Source organism: Cryptotermes secundus, unplaced genomic scaffold (assembly GCF_002891405.2).
Source record: "Cryptotermes secundus unplaced genomic scaffold, Csec_1.0 scaffold979, whole genome shotgun sequence".
NCBI lineage: Eukaryota > Metazoa > Arthropoda > Insecta > Blattodea > Kalotermitidae > Cryptotermes > Cryptotermes secundus.
This window is the reverse complement of record NW_019736411.1, coordinates 391,826-408,138: the sequence shown is the minus strand read 5'-3', so window position 1 is coordinate 408,138 and position 16,313 is coordinate 391,826. Positions and strand designations below refer to the sequence as shown.

The following is a 16,313-nucleotide window of genomic DNA, read 5'->3' as shown; positions in this document are numbered from 1 at the left end:
ATCATAAAGCAGATCTCTGCAGTATGACTCAGTTTGTGTTACGATTTTTCTGAATCCTCTCTGGGATTGAACTCAAATTCAGAATGTGAATTGCTCCCTGTGTTTAACTAGTTAAACACTCGCCATGAAGTTGTAAGGGGGAATGGGTGTATAGATTCACATTTTCTTGACCTCGCATTAGTTGGAGGTGAGTGGTTAGCTTCACGTCCCCGGCCGCTTTACCCCCGGGGAAAGATTCCCCGTTACCCGTTGGATAGGAGTTTGGGTGGACCCCAGAGTCGGTATGGACGACGTGGAGAAGACAAATTTTTTGACACTATCGGGACTCGAAGTCCGACCCTCAGTCACCCAGCCCCATATCCAGTCGCTATACCGACTACGCTATCCCGGCTCCATTTAGGTTATATAGCGTTGAATATTATGATGAACAGTGAGTTGAGTACACTAAATTGTTGACATTATATTTTCCAATGCAAATAGAATGTTTCTAATGTTTAATAAATTCATGTGTAACCTAAGTCTTTTTGAGTAATGCAGTAGCACAACCTGTTATACGAATAGATTCTTAAGAACATAATGCGGGCGATTCTGCAGGAATAGTAACATGTAGCCTTAAAGGAATAAGACATTTTGTCCATTCTGATGATTGTCATCTATGCGTTCAGGCTAAGTTGTGAATAGGAATACTGTCTCAATTTCTTTTAATCCCGACATAGGACAATAATTTTATGTATACTCCGTGTGGATATTGAAGTATCAGGAACCAGCAGCTGCCCACGTTCGCTGCTGACAAGTAAGTATTTTTAGCCTGTCCTGAGTTAAGGAATGAATGCGGTGTAAGATGTATTAACGAGTTTATGAAATTGGAAGACCGATTGGCCACACTGAGACGTAGGCCCTTCCTTTATCTCGCCAGTCAGTGGAAAAACTTGGGTAGAGATTCGTTTTGTCCTGGAGATTTCCTGTTGTTAGCACCCGGCGAGCAACGAAGACTTCTGCTGTCGTAACGTTTCACCTGTATTTTTAAGATATTAACATTTTCATTCACCTTGATTGAATGATGGAAGTTTGGAGGCGTCAAAATATCATAGTATATAAACTTGCTTAGTTTTCGTTTTATAATTACATGATTGATTAAGGGAAAAGGACAGAGTATCACACTTTTAAGCTATTATTTCTTAGGATCACAACGGTCATTGAATACCACACAGGTAATTCCTGTGTATAATATTTCCGTACATCTCAATAACTGTCTATCCTATACGAAAACTACTTTTTAATTCCTTTCTGCGTATTTCTTTTTAGGTAGCTACAGCTTGAAGTCTTTCCTTCTGTTTATAACACACTTCCTCAGTAACTTCTGTAACAACATGAAGGCGCCTTATGTTGACCATCTACGTATATACGTTCATACTTTTAAATTCAGTCGTTGTCGTCATTGTTTAAAGATATGCTTGAGTCTGATCACATTAACAACCCAATTTCTCTTGTGTGTGTGTACACTCATGACCATATCGACACATGACAGGAAGTGGCTGTTCGAGAACGGCAGTTGAACACCTTATCGTGCAGAGAAGTTTGTCCTTTCATAATATCCATTGTATTTCAGAAATAATGCTGAACACTTTTTGCTTCAGTAATTTGGTCCGATGTAGTTATGAGTTTCGTTACCCATGTGTATCAGAATATAATCATCACAGAAATAGTCAGTAGTTTTAAAAGAACAGATGCACATTCACCAGTAGGACTTCACTGTCTTCTGATTTCATTTCTTGACTCAGATCTTGCAGTCGTTTATCTTTCCTCTACAAATACTTTGTCAGGGGCCAACACAGAAAATGTCCTGTCACTCAGCCACAGCGCACAGTACAGAATGGGATTCGCTTAGAGGGATCATCTGTAGCCACTGCACAGTACAATCAAACACATGAGCCATGTCACGGAACACAGAATCGCTCCATCGTGGCGCGCTACACAGACTCCGTTCTCTTAGTAAGATCAGCTGTAACCACCGCACAATATAACCCAACACATGAGCCAAGTGAAGAACCAAGTGCCACTTCCGGGAGAAGCAGTTGGCGGACGTGTGGTAGCTGCACTGCGCGCCCCTGGAGGGTATTTGCCTGGTGGCGGTCCAAGAGACGGGAGCGTATAGTCGTCATCGTATTCTGAAATGTACAGAAATGTGGAACTAATTATTCAGAGATTATATCTATCCTATTTACCAGGGTTAATTGATTTTACTGCCGGTCACGGTAGCCGAGCCGGTCTAAAGCATGTACTGTCTTCGCTCGCTCGGAAGCCGGGAGCGTGGGTTCGAATCTCACTCAGGGTATTGATGTTTTGTGTTCGTTTTTCTGTGTTTGTGTACAGGTAGAGGTCTTGCGACGAGCTGATCACCCGCCCAAGGAGTCCTACCGAATGTGTAAGATCTAGTAAATCAAACTGAAACGGAGAGTTTCATGGAGGTAGGCTTAGGCCCAAATGAGGGCTGTAGCGCCAGAGGGGGAAAAAAATGTTTTTACTAGACACGAAAAGGTTTATGTCACTACAGCTCTGCTACTTTATACGTGGCTCATATTAAACTAAAGATTCCGAAAATGTTGTTTTCTTTACGCAAAAATAGCGATTCGTCAATATAAGTGTGTCTCGCAGAACATCTCACGATAATTATGAGTCCTTGCTATATGAACGCATTAACACTTAGCACGATAACGAGACATGCTTTCAGATCTATTCTTCCTGTATATTCTCGGTACTTGATATCACTAAAAATAAAGTTGTCCTTGCATGTCTGGACACTTCAAGCAATCCAATTACAACACTAAATTAAGAGTACAGACTGAGGTCCATTTCCAATTTATTTTTTAATCTTATTTGCTTACACCAAATATGTTGACTTCCCGCCTCGATTGTCAGTTGTATTCAGTACTCTGACTCCCTTCGAGTGAGAAGCCGGATTTCTCAACCATACACAACAACGGGTAGCATTAATTTTTAAAGAGCTGTATATTGACGTTCAGTGCATATGTGCATAAAGAGGAATTGAAGACAACAGATTTTTAAATGAAAAGGAACAGGAATTTATTCTTTTTGCAGCTTCATATTATAGCTACCTTTATTGATGTTTTTAAATACTTGATCCAAAATTTTCAAAGGATTTATTAATAATTATTTCATATTACGTAGTCTGTGATAGAAACATGTGATGTTTAATAGTCAGATAATCCCCTAATATGCGAGCATGAACCGTTGAAAAGCATAGCCTATATTATACAGTCTGTTATTTGTGAATATTTTCATGTGATTATTTTCCACACAATCCCTAAATCCTACTTATATGAAAACACTTTTTTTCTGATATAATTTTACCGCTTAAAGTGAGACCCTGTATTTTATTCACTAAGTGCAGAGATTACCCGTATGTTACTTTAAATCGATGTAAATCCTCTACGACATAAGTGGGAATAAAAATTTCTAAATGGTGAAATGTATTGAAAAGCCAAGCGATTATTAAAGACTGAATGTCACTTTAATCCCATAGGTAGATTAAGATTATAGACCATTTATCTTTCGATGTACTAATAATGTTACGAGTGTAACATATGATCAGCTGCGGACTTTGCGCTCTGCGGATCACATGAATGAAATAATACCCATAAAATTTCAAGAAATTGGAGTCGATAAACAAAAAGAAATATATTAAACCTTCAGAATCATGCAGTATACATACTGTAACGCACTTACTCGTAGTGAGTAAAGGTGAGGTTTCGATTGATTGAACTCTAAACTCGTAACTACAGATAATGATAGCACTGTCGCTAAATCAAACACCATACAGTTCATTACAGCAAGCACTAAACATTCTCAGGCTGCTGTATCGGCACCGATTGCCACTTTGTAACGGCTCCCAACGCCGTAGATTCCTCAACTTCCGTGGTCCACGCCGTTATTTGCCGGAAGCTGTCTTAACGACTCAACTCTTCATGGCCGCAGCTTCTGGCCCTTAACTCTTATAAGTCTGGTCTCCACTGGATAAAGGTGGCTAGTGCTCACTTCCGTCTCGTCAGCAGACTGCTAACCGCTCTCTATTCGAGTGACTCTTCGTCAGAGTAAGAGTCAGAGTCAGAGTTAGTTTACGAATGGTGTTACTTGTGCACTTGCTTTCATCCATAATGAAACACGACCGTTTATTTTAATATGTCATTTACAATCACATTTAAAATTCATAAAATGTCATTAAAATCATATTTTTTTTATTTAATTGTTGCAATACTCTCATGTTTCATTCCTACAAGGCCATCCTCAGGCATCAATTCATATGTCTATATATTTACGTGCTATTTTTGCACGTCGTTATTTGAGAATGCACGTCCACACTTCACTCACACTATTTTTATATTGCGACGTCCACGCTGAGTTCTTTTCATGTCTCAGTCGGTCGGCGATTTCAATCAATTAACAGTTATCTGAGAATGACCTTGTAGGGCCGAAACATGTTGAAAGAATTAAATAAAAATGCTTATAATGACATTTTATGAATTATAAATGTGATTGTATACAGTATTAAAATAAAAGGTTGTGTTGCAGTATAGACGGATACAAATGAAAGAGTGGTATATCAATGCAGCAGGATTCTGTAACATCAGTCGTCTTGGCGCCAAACACCTCGAGGTTCACGACCATAGATATTTTATTGCAAATTGGACGCTTTGATATCATAGAGGATGGGTTTGGCTTTTATGAAATGGCTTGGACTTTGTCAAGTGTACCCATCGCAAATATAGCATGTTACATTAATTACTTCCTTATGCACTATAAGCGTACAAGTCTTCTGTGAGTTCAGGCTTTGCAAAGCAGATATGCTTATCTTGCTTACCTTATGCTACAACGGCAAATTACTCAGTTGAACGGTCGTAAACTTGACCGCCTCCCAGATCAGTCCCTTGTATTTTGTATATCTAGCTTCGTCTTGTCCTTTGTTGCGAACGTTTCCATTCTCATGATTTTGTGTAATTTCTACGTGTTGCCTGCAAAATTTTGTGACGTAAAGTTCGTAGGTTTCTGTTTTCTACGATAACAGAACACTGCTTCCAACGGTTCATCTATTTTTGCGTCCGTAATTTTTGTTACTCTGACGTGGTGTTTACTTTCCCGTAGCCTAGTAATGGACGTCGTTTCTGGTTAAACTGTTCCGGCTTTCAGCGGTCATGTCAAAATACTTTATATCGAGATCCCTCTGCTTCTTAGTGAATGTCATCAAAAGAAGCAGTCTGCTTGTACCGGTTCTCACCGTCTCTTCGCTTGCGGATTTCTTATTTTTCCTTCTACCCTGAAGATGAAGGCGATACGTTCCTCCGAAACGTCGGTTAACACCACATCTACACTGTGCCATATCCCAGAAGACTGCTTTCTTCACTTGAATTGCTGTTCTACGTAACACTCTAAATATTCACGTCCAGTAAGGCGAACAGTGAATATTGTCTATAGTCTCTTTGTAGGACTTGTACTCTGGACCTTCCTGACATACATGTTGCAAGAGTAAACACTCATGAAACTCGCTCATTGTGAAATATATTCCCCTCTGCATTGTACTGGTACTCATTTCATATTACTTAGTAAGCATCACTAATTACCTCTGAACACATGATATTTCAGCATATTAAATTATTCCATTCTCGAAGCTTCAGGTGTTGCGGAAAGATAACTTGTACTGCTGAATTACTTTCCTACTTTCCGTATTTAATATTCTAAGGCCTTATTAGGAAGAAACTGTTCAGGCGATCGAGAACTAGGATATTGTTGCCGAATTACATTGCCTTCTCGTCGAATTTTTAGATATGTTTTGCATAATCAGAATACGTTCTAATGGAATTGGTCTGTTCTCAGATAATCCAAAATCATAAAAATAATCTACCACAATTTGGTCATGTTATTGTTTGGTTTAGCTTTCTCGCAACAGCGACTGTTAAGAGTATTATCTTCTTATGTGTGACGCCGTATCGTATTGTAGAAATTACCGGTGTTGCAGAGGAAAGTTCTGCCTTATCTTTCGGATCGAAGGGTAAGAGCCAATTACACGACAAGCAAATAGAAAACGCTGCTTGTTGCTTGCTTTTTAATGTTGGAGCCCACTTTTTGCTTCTTACATATTGAACACCGATTAGTTTCTACCTGATTATATGGCGTTTTATCCCAGAAATTAGAACACCTATAGTCCGTCTTGAGTCCTCCACTGGGCACCGTTGAACGCCTTCATGACGAAACATAATAATAGTCTTTATTACTGAATGTTCTTTTTTTTTTTCATTGGCGCTACAGCCCTCGTTTGGGCCGCCTAGGCCTACCTCCATGAAACTCTCCGACTGAATGTTCTTACCGATTTAAATTTTGATTGATACAGGCTTATACTGAAAAGTAATTTAGTTCCTAGTGCTAAAACATACTTTTAATTATATTTCTGAAAACACTGATACTGTTCACTGAGCAAGAAATAACAGCGCGGCTTAAAGTTTGCTAAGAAAATGCAAAACATTGAAAGTTAGGAAAATATATTTTCATAGTGGATTCTGAATTCGAATTTAATTTGGACGACCTCAAACATAGGTAAAGGAATGCAAGATACTGCTGAATATGAACCTATCGCTTTGAAGGGGAAATTGTGTTAAATAACTTCTCCAGCAGTAGTCGAATGATCGTAATTTTTATAGTATTTTTTAATTTCTGTGTTATATACACGCCGCTGTATAGAGTCTGAGTTACTGGCAGCGTCATTACATAAAAATATACTNGTGTTATACTGTTGGGCCTCCTGGGTATGTGTGTGTGTTCTGTCTTCGTTTTGAGTGAGTTATCTCAACCACTTACATGTCGTAATTATGCAAAATAATTATTACAGTATTGCTGATTTTCACTCTACAAATCACGCTACCCTAAGTCTTCTCAGTCTACTTTCACTACTTTTTACAACTCCACAATGACTGTCCCTCTGCCATGTCTTCACTAGACGTTTCCTCGTGAAGAATCTTAGTTTCTGTTATCCGCTGGTTAACACTCCACAGCTGAACTCTCAAATGAACTGAAGTCACTCGCTCTCCATTCTCATTCTCATTTGATTCTGTTCTGTACTACGTATATAATCTCTAAGCGGACATAAAGAAAATGTCTGCCTGCATTACCTCGTCTATTGTGTTACGTCACCGCGCACATGTATACTGCGGGCGCTCCATAACAACGGCTTTACGCGCCACGTATCGTGACACCTCCTCCATTTTTGCGTGCGGGCATTACCTAGCAACGGCTGATATTTACAGAGTCACCTCTTAGCAAGAAGTCTATAAACCACAGTGACGTAATATAACTAAGAAATAAACCGCTGCTCTTGCTTCGTATAAATAACTGTTTTGATCTGGTTGTGGTAGGTAAGAATGTGACATCTCTCCTAAGGAACTCTTGACGAGTGCCAATTGAGTACACTTTCCTGTTTAGCATTGATTAGGATATTTTCTAGTTAAATCTTCCAGGGTAACATCAATGCGACCACAAGTCAAGATAAATTAAATTTCTTCTATCCTTCTGGGATTTCTAACCGGCCCTGTTACATATATTTCGTTCACTTTCTGGAACGGGCTGCCACATATGTCAAGTGAATAGTTTCACATATAAGAACGATTATGGAAATGAGATTAGCTGCTGACTGTAATTACAAGATTATGTAGCTTTGCTATAGTCGGTCCCAAGGCCGATTAAGGAAGGATAACGGGGAGGATATAAAGAGAACCAGGGTTTAGCTGGCTCCGGCTGGTAGCACACTGTAAGGGCCCTTGTCTAGTGTTACAGATCTTTCTGCCTTATTAAGTATTGCGTGAGAAACCTGAAAACTAAGAGGGTTAAGTCAGACAGCTACACTTCTATCGCAAAAACGTACAAATGCTTAAAGAGTTAAAGGTGCAGGGTAAGACTGTGTATTCACAGATACATTTCTGTATTAATAAAATAAAAATGTACAGGCATTCAACTCTACTTCACCTTTTAAGAGTTCTCCTTTAAATATATGACTATTCAGTACGTTTAATGAGGATATTCATAGTAATCTACAGTCGATCATGTGTCACTGAATATGAAATTCTCAATATTGGCAGTGCTTGTCAGAAAGTGGCCTACTTTATTCTTTCCAAACTAATAATATTGGGACATATTATAGCATGAACGGAATGAATTAATTAAAGTAGTAATCTTTGCCATGCCTTATGGGTATTATAACAAACATTTACAAACACATCTGTTCGCACAGACTGCCCCAACTAGCATTCAACATCTCTCAATAACAACGGAACTCAATAATCGATATTCATATGGAGGTACAGGATATCGCTTGAATTATTATTTTTCCAGAACAAAATTCTTCACTATGGTTCACAATTTCGCTGCATTTCATTTGCCACAGTTTCATAGAAAACCTCTTTTCTGTGATAATTTCAGCCACTCAACAATTGTACGTGTACATATTGTCACGTGGTTGAATGAATATAGACTGGGTTTGGATTGGTAAACGGATTTAGTGTACTCTTGAGACTAAGCAGTTATCACAGTTTTACTAATTAACACAATTGACACTACAGCACGCATTGCCTTCTCAAGTCTGCTGTGCCTTCACAGGTTGTCTGGTACCGACTTCCAACTCTTCCTGATCTTCCGTGTTCCACAGCTCCGGTCCTCGCTGGCTGGCACCTATCTCACAACTCAACTAGGCCGGATCAAGACTTTCGTGACGACACATCGCAAATCACTATCACACTCAGAGCACTGTTCCCAGTCACGATATTTCCTGCGCTTCTGGGTAACGTCGTCCAACACTGGACGTTCCTCTGCACCCGGGCTCACGTCTTTACAGACTGGCGGCCATCTCACACCAACCTCCTACTCTTTTAATTCCACCGTTTCATGACTAACTAGACTTCTCTAAATCGAGACTCAGCTGTGTTTCGATTCTCCAGACATAACTTCTACGCTGACCCAGCAGAAAACAGCGCTTCCAATAGTTCTTATATTCTTGCATGACGTCATTATCGGCGCGGATCCAGTAAACACCAATTCCCAGGATTCCTCTATTGTTGCGTGCACAACTGTTGTTACGCTGACAGGCATTTCATATTCCATTGTTACGTCACTCTTTATTGTGTCGTAATCTAGAAATGGATGTCTTCTGGTTTAACTGTTCAGGATTTCAGTCGGTATGTCACAATATTGTTACAACTGATTTCGCGTCTTACATATTTTTCTTTTCAGAACAAAAAGGTACAAGCAAGAGGATTTTATGGGAAACACAACCTCACAACACAGAAATGGAATTATAAATTAACTGCTTTTACTTTTCAATATTCCATACAAAATAACCACTTGTAGGTTCTATTATACAAACAAGTTTAAGGAAGAAAACACAGAATGTACTGCCCCTTGCAGAATTTCAGTTCTTCAAATATTTGGTTGTAAATATATTAGTTAGTGTAAGTTTATGCTGAAATATTCAAACACACTCAAACTCATGGGATAGGGTACTGGACTTGTGTTTGGACTCTCAAATGAACGAATCCTAATAGAATAACCCTTACATTCCTTCCAAATGCAAATCTCTTACACAATATTATTATTATTGTTATCATTATTAAATAAATAAATATATTAGTTAGTGTAAGTTTATGCTGAAATATTCAAACACACTCAAACTCATGGGATAGGGTACTGGACTTGTGTTTGGACTCTCAAATGAACGAATCCTAATAGAATAACCCTTACATTCCTTCCAAATGCAAATCTCTTACACAATATTGTTATTATTGTTATCATTATTAAATCTGTTCTTATACTTTTGGGAAGAATTTTTGCGTAAACACAGATTTTGTATGAGTTTAACTTTAGCTTTAAGATTCCATACCATTGGTTTATTTGCATTTCTTGCCGATGAACAATATAACATACGTAACAGGCTTACATACTTACTATCTAGCTCCAGACAAACTTTCACATGCTTAGCTCCAAAAATTCCTTAATTATTATGATTAAACCTAACATTATAGATTTCATACAGGTATAACTTTCTCATTTTGTATGATACTTAATATTACCCGAATAAAATTAGCATATTTTCGAAACATATTACTAAGTCTATGCAACTTCAGACACTAGATTGAAAGTCGCTAGTTCTGGTTGTCACCTCGTAATTTCGCACGTTCTTCGCCTTCCTATTAAGGTGTTGAGGAAATAAAAAAATACGAGGTTGGAGTGGCTTCCAGTAAAATAACATTCACACCAAAGTTCGTAAAAATCGGTCAACAATCTTAGTAGATGAAATGTATGAACTTACACACTGAATAATAATCCCATAGGCCGATTTGTTATCCGTAAGAGAAGATAGGAAAACGTATCAAATTTAAATCCTGCTATGGAATTCTCCATGTTAGGTGGGTCCCTGTCACCACGGCATAGTCCGTCTCTCCGTCCTTCCCTCCGATAAAATCATCTGGAATTGCGGATATTTTCCCAGTAAGAAAGATCTGGACTGTTCACGGCTAATAATCTGCTGGTTGCATACACATTCATTTTGTTATCGAATCATTTTTCATGGCTTTCAGGAACAGATATCCCTAATCTTGTGATCTCAATACATGCAGATATTTTCAGTGGATATACCTGAAAGAACATGCTGTGTAAATAACTCCATATCATTGAGGAATTAACTTCTAAATTATTGTTGCTGTGAGGGGTATGATTGTAGAAATGCTGTCGGCATGTGTACCCAATTTTCTCAATTTGCCTATACATCATCCTGCAGTAGGAAGAATTACAATATGAAAGTGTATTAACTCGAAAAAACCCATCGGCTATAGACTGTATTCCAACAATATAAATATGGATTATTCAGAAACAATAATAATTTTGAAACGGAGTTTTCTTTAAAAAGATTGAATATTATGAAATTTCCAGCCCTTCCTGAAGAGAGTGAACCTGTATTCTCGACTTATCGTTCAATATGCAGATAAGTAAGAAAAAATATATCTTCTGAACGCGGTCGCACAGTCTAAAGCATGAACTGTCTTCGCCCGCTTCAACACTGAGATCATGGGTTCGAATCCCACTCAAGGCATGGATGTTTGTGTGTTTTATTTTGTGTTTGTGTCGTTCTGTATATAGGTAGAGGCCTTACAGTGGGTTAATCCCCCGTCCAAGAGTCCTACCGACTATGTATGGGATTAAGAAACTGAAAAAACGGCCAAAGTCCAATGAAAGGCGTGTAGAACCATAGATGGAACGTGAATAATACGCCTTTGATAAAATTATACTCTGAATGTCCTATTTTCTTCTGTAACCGTCAGGAGCACAGAAGTGTCTTGGACATTATCCACACCACGCATGACAAAGCATCAATGTGGGCTAGGGTCATGAACTAGTAGCATTAGAAGTGTTACACTGAAATCAGTAACCGAGTTCTACCTAACGCTCAGAGAGGGAGACTAGCCTGCATCTTACGTTCTCCCTACTAATGGCCACATATGTTTACCTGAGTCCCTCCATCCCTCCACCTCGTAGTCTAGATGGTTCTCCGAAAGGCGCTGTTTCCATTGCCGACCGCGACCTGTAAGGCGAGCAGAGCGTCACATTACTGTGTTTATCGAAACCTCGAGTTGTCATTGCCCACACGAACATGCTTATACCTTATCATTCGCGGTCATCTGCAGACGAGTGTCAGGAAGGAATATCAGATGATAATGAAACCAGACTTGTACACTGTAGAGGGTTGTAACACAAAAATATCCATTTTTACGTGCAAATAAAATACGAATACAACGTAAATGCACGTAACTATGAGAAAATATATTTCTTACATAAAATCTTCCTAGAGGAAGTCACAGGTTCAGCAAGGGTTTTCTTCATTTCCGCGATTGTCTTAAAATTTGCCCACTATCGGCTGTATCTCATATGGAGGTATGACTTCCATAATTTATGCAAGTGATTTTTTTTTGTGTGTGAACGATAATTAAGAGTAAAATGTAGAACACTGAGCAAAAACGCAAGGCTGTAACGTTTTTGTCCCTAGCGTTCGGAATTACGTGGTTTGAATCACAACGGGGTTAACGACCATCTTGTTAATCGCAGGTTTCGCCGTTTTTCTCAGTCTCTCCAAGATAAAGGAAGGAGACAAACTTCATATAGGCCAGGTTGTCTCCTTTCAACACGTTACCGACTCATCATTCATAATAATCATGACATCTAATTTTATACGACACTGACTATCTATAGACATAAAGGCGGATGAGAATGCGTGAGTGTTATACTTGTAGGCTACTGGATTTCAAGCATCGTAGCTTAGTACTGAAAGGACAGATCAATATCTGACATACTAATTCCTCATTAAGTTAGTGGCTCTTTTATTTTTCTTTCCATTAAGATCCCAGTTAATTTTCTTTTTTCACCTCATTTATCCAGAAGTCATTTTGAAGTCTTCCATCATGAGACAGCTAAACTTTCGCAATTCTCCTACAGCCACTTTCATACTTTATGCCTCCGTAAAGGAAAGAATTGCGAGTAGGTGTCTATACCACATCAGTCATAACGTACCTCGGATTTCATCCAGGTTTGATACTTATTTTGAAGCAGGCAATATAAGAATGCCCGTGAAGTTTTATAAAATTAGCGCTCACTACAGTACAAACTTCGACAGAAACAAGAACGGGTGTTGATGTAAGTGAGGGTTTTAATAGATTTTTCGAATATTTCGAGAAGAATTCCGGGTTAGTATCTTTAGCAAATGAAACCTCCTTCAATACCCTTACCTCTTAAACAAAGAAGTCTTTACACTTTCCTGATCGTTCTGTTATGACACTACTACCAGTATATACGTATACGTGTATTGCAGAGTGTAGAATGTTATGTTGATTGGTTAATGATGCAAGCAAATGTTTTGGAGAAAGCGGTCATGACATAAGCGGGGTAATAACTCAGCACTGTCCTGATATATGATTGTTGCTGTTAATTTATTCCTAGTGTACTTAAATACTGTACTTCTTTACGTCCTCGTGCCCCTTACTTTTGAATTCCTTTTAAACGTGTAACATAATATTTACTATGTACGCGTAATAAATAAAAAAATATTTAATCATGATAATTTCCAGACAGGAACGAAGCGATACTGTCAATGTACTCAGATTTTCTGTAGATCTGAATAAGAAAGAACGTGGATTAAGTTACTTGTCTTCAATTTTAATGTTTTAATGACTTTAATGTTTAATGGTTTCACTGTAAATTGATCGTCTGTTTTGGATTGAGCCATAGAGAAAATGTATGTTGTATTTGCTTGTTTAACAACAGTTGAACACCTAACTATTGAGTTTTCTGTAAACAGATAATTTTAGAGGCAACCTGAAAAAGACAGAATATTCTGAAGAGCAAGGAAGATTGGTAAACCTGAAGCAAGCCCACGCATATTTTTCGAAGCGATTTCTCTGCTGTTCCAAAAACTTTTTGTTATTGATAAACATCTCTTATGGATGAAACTTTCTACCTTCTGGGATATAACGCCGTGTAGTCCGTTGAAAGTCAACCGGCTTTTCGGATGAACAGTTGGTCCCCCATCTTCAGGGTAGAAGAATAAGCCGAGCAAGAAAACAGCATGTCACCTAATTTCACATTGGCTTTTTCTTTTGCTTGTTCTTGGAACCTGAAAATGGAGGCTACACGTTCCTTCGAAACGTCGGTTAACTTTCAACGGACTACCCAACGTTATATATCAGAAGACAGAACCCTTCACAACAATCGCTGTGAGAACCTTTAATGTTAATGTTACATACGCAGTTACATTCTTGCCAAAGTCAGTTACACCAAAGAGAGTATTGTATATAGAGCAATATATTGTGTTTAATTATATTTTGTTAAATATAAACAACGTATGAAATGTAAGATTTAAAACTTTCTCGGAGAGTAAACATGCTGAAATCTTCTAGGGCTATCAACCGTGTCAGTGTTTAATTGAAAATAAGCGTTTCAGAGGTTTCCGAAACGATGGGTTTTAATTCACTATTGACATCTCCGATCACCTGAGAAGATTTTAGCAAAGGCAGAAATATTCAAAAGACAGTTGTACATCCTAATTACAATACAGACTTTCTGTAATAATTATCTGCACCATGGGTCGTGTTTGGAGTAAAATCCTATATTTGATCTTAATTGAATTTGGAGTTACATACAAATGAGCCATATCTGATTCGAGTAAGTACTCCTGACAACGTTAATATCGATAACACCACATTTCGTCACAATCAATTTTGTAGTATCGAGTATGAAACATGTAGATATGTGAACGGGTTTGAATCCCCATTATGCTTTCACTTTACGTCCTCGATGTAACGATATATAGTAAATGAAATCCATTATCTGTTGAAATGAGTATCCTGTTCAGAGCGACTTCATTTGGAAAGACTCCAGAAGAGATGTGCGCAGAAAAAAAAACAGCTCCGTTCTGTTTACCCAAACTACCATTCGTTTGTCTTTTATATTTATATACGCTCCAGTGAAGTGAACTGGACTCTCTCAAAAGTCTTTGTTAGTAACACTTAGCAACAAAGCATGTTACAGTTTCCAACTAAATTACTCACCGAGTTAAACTCTTTGACCTCCTAGTTACCCCATCTCTTTAAACTAATAGTGTTTTGCTAGCTTAACTGATGGTACGGCCGAAATCTCTATTCATTCTCGTAATTAGTAATTTCACTAGAGTTCCGAATTGTACGGGGAGTTAAAAGATTTAACTTTTTTGCCCACATCCCACGCCATATTCAGGAATCAATCGAATATGCCACGCCAGAGAGCAAGTACGAATGTTCGTATATTTAGTTCCTACTGCAGATTTATCCGCTTTGTGATTGATTCTGTTGGAACAGTTTATACCCTGCTCTCTAGTGCGGGCTTCTGTACACACATGGCCCTTATCTGCCCCTACATAGCCTGTTGATTTCAACGAGAGGCCATGGAAGTAAAAAAAAAAACGACGGTGGAAGGCAACGAAGTATCCATAGTAGATCAATAGAGATCATACCGATACCAAATTCTCATATATATATATATATATATGCTTACATATTCTCGGCTTATTACATTTTCTGTCCGTGTAGGAAATATGGACAACGAATTTTTCCCATTCTAGGTATGGTTCTGCTTACGGATGATAACAACGTCAATTCAGCTTGACACCGCTCTTGAAGATTACAATAACCAAATAGAACTGAATTGAAATTTTAGAAACAAATGGCATCGAGTTTATTCAATGCTTAAATAAAGGAAAATCTGTTTTTCACGGCGACAGTATACCTTATTGGTATATAGTATATTTGTTCTGCTGTAATTTCTTAAATGTATTTCATATGAAATATCATTTATTGAATTAGTTTCGTCAGCACACTTCGGTCTGGTGTATTGATACTGTTACATATATACCGATTGCTAGGCAACGTGTTGTTAAAAAAGTTTTCGCGAAGACAGATTCTTGGTAAACGGTCCGTTGCTAGGTCACGAAACAGTAGAGAAAGCTGTGTTTTCCATGTCCCCGGTGACGTCATAACAGTGAATGGTGATCACGTGACATGTGTTTTCTGTATATTCGACCGACGCGCCGATAGACTGGTTGGATAGCGATCACGTGACATGTGTTTACTGTAGGTTCCTTGGCTATGTAAGTAAAGCAGTTACATGTTACAAATAATAACGGCAGAAGCACGCGTACAAGCAAGCAAACAAATAGTCACGGGAAGTTCGTAGTCATAGAAGAACTATAAGTCAGTCTGTAAAGAATTAGCGTGTGATTAGAAGATTTTATTTGTGTGTAATATTTGGAGTGTGTGATTCAGTGAGACTATTACAGTTTCTGTGTTATAAACCCGTGAAAACTACTGCAGATAGACTGAAAAGATTAGTTTGGAATGATTGTAAATTGTATAAAGCAGCAATAGTGTAAGAATTAATTGTAGTTACGACCTATATGTATCCAATAAATCCAATTACCAATCCAGACCTATATCTTAGTCACTGCAACACGTGATGATACATTACAAACACCCAATATATTAGAGCGCTACATTTACATCTCTTATGACGCAGTTATTGATATAATAGAATTGTATTTCTCATATTCATATAATAGGTTTGTGTGAGTTTAGCAACAGTTAAATGTAGATCTGTGTTTAATTTTCCTGACCATTATAGTTACTATACGCCCTTTTGCACTGCTATGTTAGCTTCTGTTGCATCCATGTGAATATTTTACA

General features: G+C 38.1%; 1 protein-coding gene and 1 long non-coding RNA gene across 3 annotated transcripts in view; one reads left to right on the top strand and one right to left on the bottom strand.

Annotated features, from left to right (window-relative positions):
- The window catches only part of LOC117282746, a 538,891-nt gene that overhangs the window by 274,786 nt on the left and 247,792 nt on the right, over nt 1-16,313 (top strand). The window lies entirely within an intron of this gene.
- LOC111869948 (neurotrimin) overlaps nt 327-16,313 on the bottom strand; it is a 265,363-nt gene continuing 249,376 nt past the window's right edge. The window contains exons 10-11 of one of the 2 annotated variants that reach the window (XM_023861847.2): nt 11,558-11,632; nt 327-2,168 (exon numbers count right to left, since the gene is read on the bottom strand). In XM_023861847.2, coding sequence (XP_023717615.1) covers nt 1,999-2,168; nt 11,558-11,632 — 245 coding nt within the window. In that variant the 3' untranslated portion in view covers nt 327-1,998. The remainder of the gene's footprint in view (nt 2,169-11,557; nt 11,633-16,313) is intronic. The other variant, XM_023861848.2, reaches the window with a different exon arrangement.